At 43.0% G+C, this 13,116-nt stretch overlaps 1 protein-coding gene and 1 pseudogene across 6 annotated transcripts in view; both read left to right on the top strand.

The window, feature by feature from the left end:
• Positions 1-13,116, top strand: part of AGO2 (argonaute RISC catalytic component 2) — a 134,015-nt gene that overhangs the window by 119,854 nt on the left and 1,045 nt on the right. For all 6 annotated transcript variants that reach the window (XM_077166705.1, XM_077166704.1, XM_077166706.1 and 3 more), the window contains 4 exons: positions 1,336-1,530; positions 3,341-3,475; positions 11,903-12,004; positions 12,916-13,115. In XM_077166705.1, the coding sequence (XP_077022820.1) occupies positions 1,336-1,530; positions 3,341-3,475; positions 11,903-12,004; positions 12,916-13,115 (632 nt within the window). The remainder of the gene's footprint in view (positions 1-1,335; positions 1,531-3,340; positions 3,476-11,902; positions 12,005-12,915; position 13,116) is intronic.
• On the top strand, positions 3,483-7,235 carry LOC143688590 (acidic leucine-rich nuclear phosphoprotein 32 family member E pseudogene; annotated as a pseudogene).

The raw sequence follows: 13,116 nt of genomic DNA on the forward strand, positions 1-13,116 counted from the left end.
CGGTCCCAGCATGCTGAGGTGCTCAGCAGAGGCTGATGTGATTTGAAGAGGCTGAAGGGAATGTGGGGAGGGTGGTTCACCCAGGGCACGAGGGAGCCCACAGCGGGCCCTGCAGACAGGAAACCCATGTGGGACAGCTGTTCAAACTCTATCAAATCAGCAACCCCTTAGTAAATCCTGCTGCCGGGCCTGGTGACCACAGCGGCCTTGACCTTGAGGGGAGTTTGTCAGCCCTTTCCACACTGGACCTGTGAAGAACAGCACAGCCTGGTGGCCTGGGCGTTGTTTTGTCCTGGGTGGCAGAGGAGAGGTGAGGCTGGGAGAGGATTCCCTTTGAGGCTTTCCCACGTCTTGGGGGCCCAGCACTCCTCTTTCTCAGTTCTCATTTCTTCACATCCTCCTGCCGTCTAGTCCCTGTTTTGTTTTTCTACACAAATAAATTTGTAGATAGCTACATAACCATATATTTGGCTCTAAGGAGGCCCAGACTAATTTTCAAACCTTCAGGAACAGAGAAATCTGTTTGTTTATCCTGTATCCCCATGATTCTCAATCAGTAGGAACAGACTTCTGTTTATGTTTATGCCTACTAGAAACATTTAAGAGCCTATTTCTTTTTCTCTTGGATTGAGAGACAAACAATAGCCCAAGGTAGGATAAGGGGGAGAAGTAACTGAGTAAAAAGTTGTTCTGTAAGGATTTCCAAAGAAAGAGGGCAGGTGTCTACTAATATTTTTATTTTTTAGTGACATGGGCATTATTTGTTTTTTCCACCTCATGAAACGTTTTTAAAAAATTAATGAACGGGCGGGCCGCGGTGGCTCAGCGGGCAAAGTGCTTGCCTGCTATGCCGGAGGACCTCGGTTCGATTCCCGGCCCCAGCCCATGTAACAAAAAACGGAAAAACAAAATACAATAAAACAAGAAAATGTTTAAAAATGTTTCCCTTTCTTCCTTCCTTCCTTCCTTCTATCCTTCCTTCCTTCTGTCTTTAAAAAAAAAAAAAAAAAAAAAAAAAAAAATTAATGAACGAGGGTGGTGTAAAGGTGGTTCAGCAGGTAGAATTCTCACCTGCCATGCTGAAGACCTGGGTTCAATTCCAGGTGCCTGCCCATGTGAAAAAAAAAAAAGAAAAAATTAATGAACAAGCCTTCACCAGCCAGGTTGGAGCTCTTGGCAGGGACGAGCTTCATGGCCCTTCAGATCCCCCTGCAGCTCCCCTGCAGCCCCTCCTGCGGCCCCTCATGAGGCTCCTTCTGCAGTCCCCCTGCTGCAGCGCCTTGGCAGCGCAAGCATTCGCGACTCTTGACGAGCCCTGCCTGCCTCTGCCGACAGGTTGTGGGCAGCATGGACGCCCACCCCAACCGCTACTGTGCGACCGTGCGGGTCCAGCAGCACCGGCAGGAAATCATCCAGGACCTGGCCGCCATGGTCCGCGAGCTCCTCATCCAGTTCTACAAGTCCACACGCTTCAAGCCCACCCGCATCATCTTCTACCGCGACGGCGTCTCGGAAGGGCAGTTCCAGCAGGTGGGTGGGTGCTGCGGCCAGTCTCCCTGCTCCTGATTCTCACCCTGACCGCAGAAGGTGGCTGCGGGGGAGACTGCGCCTGGGACTTAGCCAGGGGCACCTGGGGGTTGGGCAGACGACGGTGGGCGGGGCGCGAAGAGGAAGGGGGAGTGCACAGGGGATTGGAAGGGCTGTGGGGGAGGTTCAGGAGAGGAGGCTCTGCCTGTACCCCGAGTTGGGGCTTTGTCTTGTGGGCTGTGAGCCGGGGCTTTGTCTTGTGGGCTGTGAGCCGTTGGAGGAGGGAGGGCATCGTTTTGTTTGGGAGGCTCCCTGTCTGCAGAGGTGGTGGGTGGCTGTCTGGAAGTGGGGGGAGCCCTGCAGCAGGACTGAGGGAGGAGGAGGAGTTTCATTGCTGCTGTCTTTGGATGACAGCGCTTGAGTGTGAGTTGAAAGCCTCAGGTCAGGGTGACCTTGGGCAGTTAGCTGTCCTCCTCATCTGGGACTCGGGAGGTGGATGCCCTGGGATGTTGCTCCGCATTGGCCAGGGCTAACTCCACCCCTGCCTCTCCCCACGGCCTCAGCAGATGGTCGATTGGGAGGTATAGGGAAGCTAGAAAAAGAGATGGGGTGCATCCTGGTGATGAAGGAGGCCCCCCCACTTGGGAGGTCAGTCTTGCTAACTATGCTGGGGGTGTTTCAGAGGCCCCAGCTGTCATCGGCCTCAGTCACGCCAGGCAGAGCATAAAAGCGCCTGCCTTTCTAGCTGAAACAGCAGTAGCCTGTCCTGAAGCCCACAGCCGCTCAGGAGAAGAATGGATTTGATGTTCCTTGAATGGGTGGCAGTCCCTGGCGGGGCTCTGTAATGCTGAGCCTCTGCAGGAGCCTGGCTGGCACTTGGGTCCCAAGTCCAAGCAGTTCCACCTGCCTGTGTAAACTTCCTATATAAAAATTTCTGGGTTCCCTCCAGTTAGGAATGTTTTTCCCTCTCCTGAGCCCCAAACCCTTGGATCCTGTATTACTCTCATCCCTGTTGGGGAGAAGGAGCTGAGCCTTGTTCTGTTATCACCTGGCCATGTACTCGGGGCCTTCCAGAATCACTACAGCTGGAGTTCAGAGCCCAGAACCCAAGACGTGTTCTTGAGCTATAGTAACAAATGCCGAGTAGGACTGTGGTCTCTACCATCACCTTTATCACACCCAATACGTTATGTACCCATTTACCTGTGAGGATTGTGGTGAGAACTGAAACTGGCCTGACCTCCCTAGCCTAGATCTCCTGGCACTTAGGTACCACATGCTTCACACATTACTTTTAATCTTCTCATTGAACTTTTAAAAGTGAAAAGACTGAGGATCAGGGAGATTATGTGGACACGCAGCTACTGAGGGTTGGACCTGAATTCTAATCCTCGTTCTCCCACCTTTCCACTGGATCCTCTCCCTCCTCCTGAGTATAAATACCCAAGCTTAGTGAATGGTTGCTGAACTGGTTTGCTCATGTGTCTGTCTCCCCAAGTGCCTCGTGACTGCTGTGAGTATTCATTAAGGACTTAGAACTTTCCAGGTCCTATGCCAACCTGTTTCATGCATTATCTAATTTAAGCCATTTAAGCACGAAGCGTGGATATTAATAGCTTCATTTTGTAGATGGTCAAATCTGCTCACAAAGGCAGTCACACAGCTAATAAAAAGCTAGCAGAACTAGAAAATTTAGCCACAAGTATTTGTTAAGCGATATGTATTATTAAGGAATTTAATTCTAAGGTAACAGGAGTCCCAGAAAAGGTAATCTCTAAAAATGCTTTTTCTCCCCCCTTCTCTTTTTTCTTAGGTTCTCCACCATGAATTACTGGCCATCCGAGAGGCATGTATTAAGCTAGAAAAAGATTACCAGCCAGGGATTACTTTCATAGTTGTACAGAAGAGACACCACACGAGGCTCTTCTGTACTGATAAGAACGAACGGGTGAGTCTCCGGTGCAAGGGGCAGCGGGCGGGACTTCACTGCCCCTTGGCCTGTAGCTGCTGGGCACAGGGCAGATCAGGGGAGCGGTCCCTCACCACTCAGCCTCCACTCTGAGCCACCCCATAGTGTGCCTGCTGTAGCTTTGAGCTGAGGTCCAGGGGAAGTGCTGGGGTGGGGGTATTTGTAAAGACCCAGCCTTAGATGGCGGAGAAGCACCACCAACAGTTTGATGAGGTTTTAGCTTAGATCCCATAGGCTTGGGAGAGGCCCAGGTGTGAGATGTCATTTATGCAAAAGGGGCAGGAAAGCAGAAATTGCCAGAAGTGGTGGCTCTGCAGAACCAGGCAGGATGCCAGTGGACTGTGTCATTATGAAGAACTTGTAGAACAGAGCAAACCTTCAGTGCCCCCCAAGGGATCGAGGGTGGCCTGAGGGGCTCATTCAGCAGCCTGGAGTCAAGCATGGAAAGATGAGTGAAGAGATGGTGGGTGTCAAGAAGCTCTACTTGATGACATCTCATGGAAATTCCAGAATAAGAGAATACCGATAAGGGGGAGGGGGTAAGATTTGTAAATGTAGCAACTAGGAATTCTCCACAATTGAAGAAAGAAGTTCTCAGGTTAAAAGCACATTCCATGAGCAGCCACAGAAGGGGAAGGGGCTGCCTGGAAGGAGGGGCGGAGGAGCCAAGTTGAAGTTCCAACTCCTTGGCCTCCATTTGCTGTTCTCTTCTTTCTTCCCCACACCTGTCTGTTGGTGGTGGGCATTGTCTTTCTGTTTCTTTTTGTTCATTTCCACATCTTTTTAAATTTAGCACTGGGGGCTAGTGGGAAAGACAGGAAGGAGAGAGAGGAGGAGGAGAGTAGAGGCAGAAGAGGAGGAGGACATGGAGATGAAGACGGTGATGGACCTGGGTTAAGGAGCTGAGCTCTGGAGGAGGCAGCAGAGCTAGTCCTGGACAGTTGCCAGCGAGCCAGTGGGCAGGTGGAGGCACCGGATGCTATTTCTGAGTGTGGCTAATGTGCAACTCAGTTCAGTGGCCTGTCTTCTCAGCTTAAATAAACTTTGAAAGTTGAAACTTAGTATAGTTTCTGGAGGCTTAGAAGTCCTGGCAGAGACATGTCCAAATTTTAACCCCCTCAGTCTGAGTGGTAATCAAATCAAAGATCTTGGCACAGCATAAGAGGCTTTGCAAAATTTTAAAAATTTGAAGTCTTGACATGTTTCACTGTGGGATCTCAAACCTGGAAGATTACAGAGATAGCATTTTTAAACAACTGCGGCAAATCACACACTGAGATGGTTTTGATCACAAGGGTAAGGAAACAGCAGACTCTGAGGAGGGGGAGGATAGAGAGGAAGATGAAGGTGAATAGAGCGGTGAGGGTGCAGCTGGAGCAGGCTCAGAGGGGGAGAGGGGAGTGGGGGTGGGCCTCTCCTCCTTAATGAAAGAAGGAGTTCAGGATGAAAAGGCTGATGGCTGTGTTGAAGAAGGAGCGGAGGGGGAAGGTCCTCGAGGGGCCAAGAGGAAAGGAGAGGCTGAGGGTGGCGGAGAGGAGGAAGATGCCCGGGTCATTCTGAGGCGAGACTCCCTGCTGTTCTGGGGCTCCCACTAGCGCGATCCCATCATATTTATTTCTTCACATGCAGTAGCTATCCCGAACGCAGATAAAGTGCAAGTTTTTAATAGGAAAAGCGTGGTTTTACTACTTTGCCTTTTTATCATTCATATTGTATGTGGATAAAAATTTTCATTGACCACCCCCCTTGTGGAATTCCTCAGCAGTTATTTGGAATCTTGATTTTTCTAATTCAGGTTCACTGTATTAGTCATTTGCTGCCCATAATTAAAACATGATAGCTTTTAAACAGGTTTTATGGTGCATTTCATTCATAGGGTTTTAAAGTTATTTATAAAGTAGTTGATACTACAGTAGGCTTTATATGAGATGGCAATAGTCTCTTGAGTGATGTTGGAGTTTTTTAGAGACAACTCAGAAACCTTTAGTTCAAAGGCAAAAATAAGCTTTTTTTGGCTAAGAGATTTTGGGTACTTTCTGTCACATATGTAATGTGAAGAGTACAGGCAGAATTGTAAAGGTGTTAAGCTGGGTGACTGAAAGGATTTGATTTTTGAAGGAAAAATTGCTTCTACTAAATTCAGAGACATGCAGGTGAGCCCTTTTTTCTTCAAGTTGCAGATCATGACATGCCAGGAGTTTACTTTGTTTTGTTTTTAGGTGTGCATTCTTTTTCTTCTCAGCAGTTTCTTTATGATGACCTTCCTTTCCTGTTTCACTTCCCACCTCTAACTTAAAAAAAAAAAATGAAATAAAAAATTGAATGATTTGTAGATACCCAGGAAAACCTTTAGCCTTATATCACAACCACTTTTTCAGACCTCTCAGTTTTAAACAGCCAACTGAAAGAAATTGAGTATTTTCTCAGATACAAATATTATTTAGTATCCATACAGGTTTATGCAACAGGTTGTGCTTAATATAAGTGTCTCTCAGCTGACAATGTGTGTAGCCTGTATTGGTAGGATGAAGAAGAAGCAGCAGGGGAGGCTATTTGGAAGCTATCTGATAATTAATGACACATTCAAGTCAATATCTTTAAACTGACTTTCAAATTATTTGGATACTACCTTGCAAAGTATTTTAATTTTCAATTATTCTTCCTATAGTTATACAGCATTACCAGATATTACAGCATTTAGTTGGAATATAAAAATCAGTTGGAAAAGTATTTGAAACTAAACCAATATTAAAATTAAGATTTGTTTTCAAATAGATGTCTACTAAAAATAGAAAATATTTGGGATAAGTGTAAGTGTGCGTGTATATGCTCCTTGTATGGCTACTAAATAAATTATAATGAATAGACAAAGTACATCATCTTCCTTTTAGTCATGGAGGCTCTACCTAGCTTTCTAAATTTTTTCCCTTCGTTTAGAATATTTGTAAGTGTTTTTTAAGTTGGTATCAACAAATCAATTGAAGTTATGCTTAAATACTGGGACACACTAAATTACTGAATTATATAGTACTATTTATTTATTTTTTCTTTAAAATGTAATATGGGCAGTGCAACTGTGGCTCATTGGCAGAATTCTTGCCCACCATGCCAGAGACCCGGGTTTGATTTCCACAACCTGCCCATGCAAAAAAAAAAAAAAAAAAAGGTAATATGTTGGGGGGTTTTAAAAATTTATTTATGATACAAACACAGACATTCTTATCATACGGTCATTCCACTCACACTATCATCACATAGTTGTATGTTCATCGTCATGATCATTTCTTAGAACATCTGCATCAATTCAGAAAAAGCAATAAAGAGAAGACAAAAAAATTCATACATACCATACCCCTTACTCCTCCCCTTCACCGATCACCAGCATTTCGATCTACTAAATTTATTTTAACATTTATTCCCTCTATTATTTATTTATTTTTAATCCATACATTTTACTTGTCCATCAATAAGGTAGACAAAATGAGCATCAGACACAAGTTTCTCACAACCACACAGTCACACTGCGACAGCCATATCATCATACGATTATCTTCAAAAAGTTATTTGTGGACCTGAAAATGTAGAGCTGTGTTCCAGTAGCCATGATTCTTGAAGATGATTGAATAATGATGTAGCTGTTACAATGTGACTGTGTGATTGTGAAAACCTCCTGTCTGATGCTCCTTTTATCTACCTTGTCAACAAAGGAGTAGAACATATGGAATAAAAATAAATAATAGGGGGAACAAATGCTAAAATAAATTTAGTTTAAATGCTAGTGATCAATGAAAGCAAGGGGTAAGGGGTATGGTAGGTATTATCTTTTTTTTTTTCTTTCCTGTGTTCGTTTTATTTCTTTTTCTATTGTCTTTTTATTTCTTTTTCTGAATTAATGCAAATATTCTAAGAAATGATGAATATGCAACTAAGTGATGATATTGTGAATTACTGATTATGTATGTTTTATTTTGTTTCTTTATTTTTTTAATAAATAAATGAAAGAATAAATGAAAAAAAAAGAAAGGCTTTGAAAGAGGGCTTTGAAAACTATTACTTTGTATATATGTTATACTGTACAATAAAACAAGTTAAAAAAAAGTTATTTGTGGAGAGAAACTAAAAAAGTTGTGTAACTGACTGAAATTAAATTCTTGGCTTCAGTTCATTGGAGGGATTGGAATCTAAAAAAGACAACATTTTATTTCTTTTAACAATTGAAATGCCCCATTTTTGTCCATACACATTTTACTTGCATAGTATGCCAGATTATAAAATGCTTATTTTTTAAAAAGTTTAATCAGTATATTGACTTTCATATCAATCATCTTAATGTACAATCAAAAATAGAGTTCTTTGGTTTGAAAGCAACTGCCTCCAGATAACTTCTAAAATTCAGTTCGCTTTGTAAAGGTGGTGGTTTCATGCAAGTTAGTGAGGGTGGGTTTAATAGTTTGTGGAGGTCTTTGGTCCTCTTCTAATGCTCTTTGTGTGGCAGTATGTATGTTGGCTTAAAATTTTAAAGTAGCTCTCCTTAAAAACTTTGAAGTTAATACTTTTGTGCAATTTGTTTTAAATAAAGCCATGGAAGTGTTAAAATAAAAAGTGCATTCCATGTTCCTAAGGATAAATAAAAACAAATCACATTTAGATACATTGTTCTAAAACTGCAGAACATCAAGATAGCTGCCTAAGATAAAAGGCATTAAATGAAGTAGAGTTAATAAGTGAGGAGAGATACTTTGTCACCATAAAAGGAATACTCCCCCAAGATGATACAATTATGCGCTTGGCTGTATCTAACAACATGACCAAAAAATATGTAAAGAAAAATAAAAAAATTTTAAAAGTAAAGCAAACACTAACAGAATGCCAAGAAGAAATTGACAAATCTGTCACCAAAAAGAGATATTTTAACACACCTATGCCAGAAATTGATAGATGAAACAGGTAAAAGTTAGTTAAAACTGAAAAAAGTGAAATGAACAAGCCAGATTTAATAGAATCCTGCAAACCACAGCTGAGTTCACATGGAAGGGTTATAAAAATTAGCCTCATATCAGGTCACAAAGGAAGTCTCAGGAGATTTCTGACTCTCAGTGTATTTCATTTTAAAAATGTAGAGAGAACAGAGATTGCAAAATAATCAAGAACTGAACAAAAAGGAAAGAATTTGATGTCAAACCTTGTGTGATACAGCTAAAGCAGTGCATGTAGGTAAAATTAAAGCTTTATATGTATTTGTGGTAAAAGGAGAATGAGAATATTAAGCCAGAAGAACCAGGGAGAAAGGAAAGAGGAGATTTCAGGAACCGGGAGCTCATGTGCTTAGGTTTGCCTTCCCCTTCTTAAGCCTCTTTCTCTCCATGTCTAGGAGTCGAGAGGGCTGCAGATTCAACTTTTTCCTGGTGACACCTACACCCCCTCTTCCCCATCCCAGATTAGAAATAATGGAATAGGTGAGGAAAAAGCAGCAGAGAAAATTAAAGTCAAATCTACTTTTTTGAAAATATACAAACCTAGCAAAACTCAATGAGGAAAAGAAAGAAAACACAACAATATTATGAACAAAAAAGGGAACTCTAACTACAGATTATACATTATTTAGATTTTAATGGTATCAATTTTATGCCAATACATTTGAAAACTTAGAAGAAACAGGTATTTGTAGAATAATGAAATTACCAGAAACAATTCAGAGGATATAGAATGCCAAAGTAATCCAGTAATCATTTTTTAAAATATATTTTTATTGAGAAATCTTTGTATACATACATTCCATACGTGGTATACAGTCAGTGGCTCACAGTATCATCACATAATTGTGTATTCATCACTGTGATCATTTTTTTTAGAACATTTGCATCACTCCAGAAAAAGAAATACAAAGGAAAAAACGCATGCATAAAATGTTCCAAGAAATGATTATGATGCTGAATATGCAATTATGTGATGATATTGTGGATTACTGATTATATAGGTAGAATGGAATGATCAAAAGTTAAGAATGTTTGCGTTTGGTGTTTTTTGGTATTTAAAAAAAAATTTTTTTAATTAATAAAAAAATTATCATGATCAACACACAACTGTGTTGATATAATGAGCCATTGATTGTATACCATATATGGACTGTATGCGTGTAAAGATTTGTAAATAAAAATAGTAAAAAAAAAAACAAAAAAAAAAAAACTCATGCATAGCATACCCTTTACCCCTCCCTCTCATTGACCACTAGTGTTTCCATCTACCCAATTTATTTTACCCTTTGCCCCCCTCCCCATTATTAACTTATTTTTTATCCATATTTTTTTACTCATCTGCCCACACCCTGGATAAAAGGAGCATCATACAGAAGGTTTTCACAATTGCACAGTCACATTGTAGAAGTTCTATCTTTATACAATTGTCTTCAAGACCAGTAATGAGTTTTAAAAGCCTCCCACCTCAAAAGGTGTCAGGCCCAGAGAGTTTTATGGGCAAATTTTACCAAACCTTTAAGGAATATATAATCTTAAAGTGTTACAGAAAGCAGGAAAAAAGGGGAAAACTAGTTAGCTTCTTTTATGATGTGAGTCCAGAGATTTTTTAAAACAAGTTTTACTAAACATTCAGGAAATGATCTTATACAGTGTTTCAGAGAATGGAAAAACAGGAGAAACTGTTAACATCTTTTGTGAGGTTAGCTTGATTATGCCATGTGTTGGCAAGGCTGTGGGTGCCATGTCTGGTTAAGAGTTTAGGCTCTGGAGCCAGACCGCCTGGGCTCTAATCCAGCCCCTTTCCTTCCTGGCCTCTCTGTTGGGAGGATTAGTTTGGTACACACGAAGTACCTAGGTCATCCCCAACACAGACGAAATGCACTGTTGTGAAGTGAGCTCTCACTTGCCTTCAGTGGTAGCATATGTGTTTTAGTTTGCTAGCTGCCAGAATGCAATATACCAGAAACAGAATGGCTTTCAAAAGGGGGAATTTAATAAGTTACAGGTTTACAATTCTAAGACTGTGAAAATCTCCAAATTAAAGCAAGTCTATAAAAATGTCCAAACCCAGGCACCATCAAGAAGTTACTTTTGCTCACGAAAGGCTGATGAGTTCAGCATTTCTCTCTCAACTGGGAAGGCACATGGTGAACATGGGACAGCCTGCTAGCTTTCTCTCCAGGCTTCTTGTTTCATGAAGCTCCCTCCAGGGCATTACCCTTCTTTATCTCTAAGGGTCGCTGGCTGATGGACTCTGTGGTTCTCTCATCATTCTGTCGTGGTTCTGCAGCCCTCTCCTCCTCAAAAGGAACTCTCTCCAAAATGTCTCTTCACTTATAGGATTCCAGTAAACTAACCAAGACCCATGTAGAATGACAGGAGACACGCCTCCATCTAATCAAGTTTAATACCCACAGTAGATTGAGTCACATCTCTGTGGAGATAACCTATTCAAGTCTCCAACCTATAGTATTGACTAGGGATTAGAAGAAACTGTTACTCCCATAAGATTGATTAGGATTAAAACATAGCTTTTCTAAAGCACCTAAATCCCTTTAAACCAGCACAACATGTAACCAGCTAAGGACACAGGTAATCCCAGGGATCTACCATAGGGAAACCCACATGCTTTTGTACATGTATAAGAATATTTATTGCACCATTCTTTGGAAGCATAATCCAGCGGCCACTAGGACAGAGAATAGATTGTACTGTATTCCCATATTGATATCCACTAAGGAGTGAAAATGAATACACCACATCCTGTCACGTGGATATATAGTATTCTGATGTGAAGGTGTGAGAAGTGCCCTGGAGAGCCTATTTTTGTGTGTATATTTGAAATGCTAAGTGGCTTTGGTAGCCAATTGTGGATAGGGAATTGTCCAGGGAGTGGGAGTTTTGCTGCTGCATGGTGTTTTCTGGATCTTTGGTGGCTTTTTGACCCCAGAGTGTAGACGTGTAGTTGAGTAGTTGGATGTGTTTTATAATCCCCCACCCTCCAGCCTCTGGAATGGTCTCTGTGGAAGCCCTCCCACTCTAGCACAGATCTGGCGGCTCACAGGGCTATACCATGTGTATTTTTGCATGGCTAGTAGCTCGTCATATGTCCATTATCCAGTTTAGTTTTAGATTTGTGTGTTGGTTACAATTTCCATCATGGCATCAAGTCAAAATATTCTTTTGCTGGCATGAAGAACTCCAAAGTGTTAAATACAAATTCTCCAGTGAAGAGTAAAGGCCACGTCCTCTATGCTAGGACATGGAGCCAACGCTTTAACCAACTTAAAGACTTCAAAGGGGGACAGCCTCTGTCCAAGAAAGGGCAGTATCAACAGTGGCGGGGGAGGTGTCCTCTTTGCCGCCCATTTCATTTTGTCTTCACTTGGGTCACCTGGACTTGTCTAGTGAGATCCCTGTGTTGTCACAGGTTGGGAAAAGTGGAAACATTCCAGCAGGCACAACCGTGGACACGAAAATAACCCACCCAACCGAGTTTGACTTCTACCTGTGCAGCCACGCTGGCATCCAGGTAAGGGGAAAGCCCCCTTTGGGCCGAGTCTAGGCTGTCTCTGGAAGGTCCTCTGTACACTTGCCAAAGCCTTGCCAAGCTCACCCTGGGCCATGCACTTTACTCGGGTACCGGAGTGAGGCCGTCAGGAGAGGTGGGTGGGAGGTGGTCATCACAGAGGCTAGGCTACCAAGGGTTATCTGTAGCTGAGCACAGTGTGCCAGGAGTCAGGATTGGAGGGACACGGGGCCCCTTGCCAGAGCTGCACGGAGAAGGTGGGGCAGGTGGACGGGGGAGGGGCAGCTGGCCTGGCATCTCTAGGGGGCTATGTCCACGCCTTCCCCTTCACATGCAATCTCTGGGCATCCCAAGGGGGCTGCCCTGGGTCTGTCTGCATTGCACGACCTCCCTGTCCCTGTCCCTGGAGACTCACATCTGGGATGGGAGGGTGTTGCTTCTGTGACCCTGCCCCTAACTTTAGTTGTCCTACAGGGCTTCTATCAAAAGGCTGATTTAAAATATATATATTTTTTAGTGTAAGCAAGGGCTTAAACTTCCCTCCCCTAAAGGATTTGAACCTAAAATCTGGGATTCACTAGGAAAGTTACATCAAATATTAAAAACTCCACATCCTTTATATCACAAAGGGTTAATTTTTCTTGCCTTTATATATAAAGCATTGCAGAAAACCTAACATGTACAAATGAGACCATCCCCCCAAACAACCATGTTTCTTACTGCTTTACACCTTTCCTATAATTTTTCTATGTGTATAGAGCCCTTATTTTAGAGGTAGGACATGTGCCACACACAGCTCTGCTGCCTTTCTCACCCCCTAGCATGCCATTAATACCTTTCGTCCATCAGCGTTCCTGCCCAGTGGCCTCTCCAGAGGCTCTGTCTGGGTCCTGAGCCTTTGCTGTTGCTTTCAGGGCACGAGTCGGCCCTCCCACTACCACGTCCTCTGGGACGACAACCGCTTCTCCTCCGACGAGCTGCAGGTCCTCACCTACCAGCTCTGCCACACCTATGTGCGCTGCACGCGCTCCGTGTCCATCCCGGCGCCTGCGTACTACGCCCACCTGGTAGCCTTCCGGGCCAGGTACCACCTGGTGGACAAAGAACACGACAGG

The sequence above is a fragment of the Tamandua tetradactyla genome, chromosome 6 (genome assembly GCF_023851605.1).
Source record: "Tamandua tetradactyla isolate mTamTet1 chromosome 6, mTamTet1.pri, whole genome shotgun sequence".
NCBI lineage: Eukaryota > Metazoa > Chordata > Mammalia > Pilosa > Myrmecophagidae > Tamandua > Tamandua tetradactyla.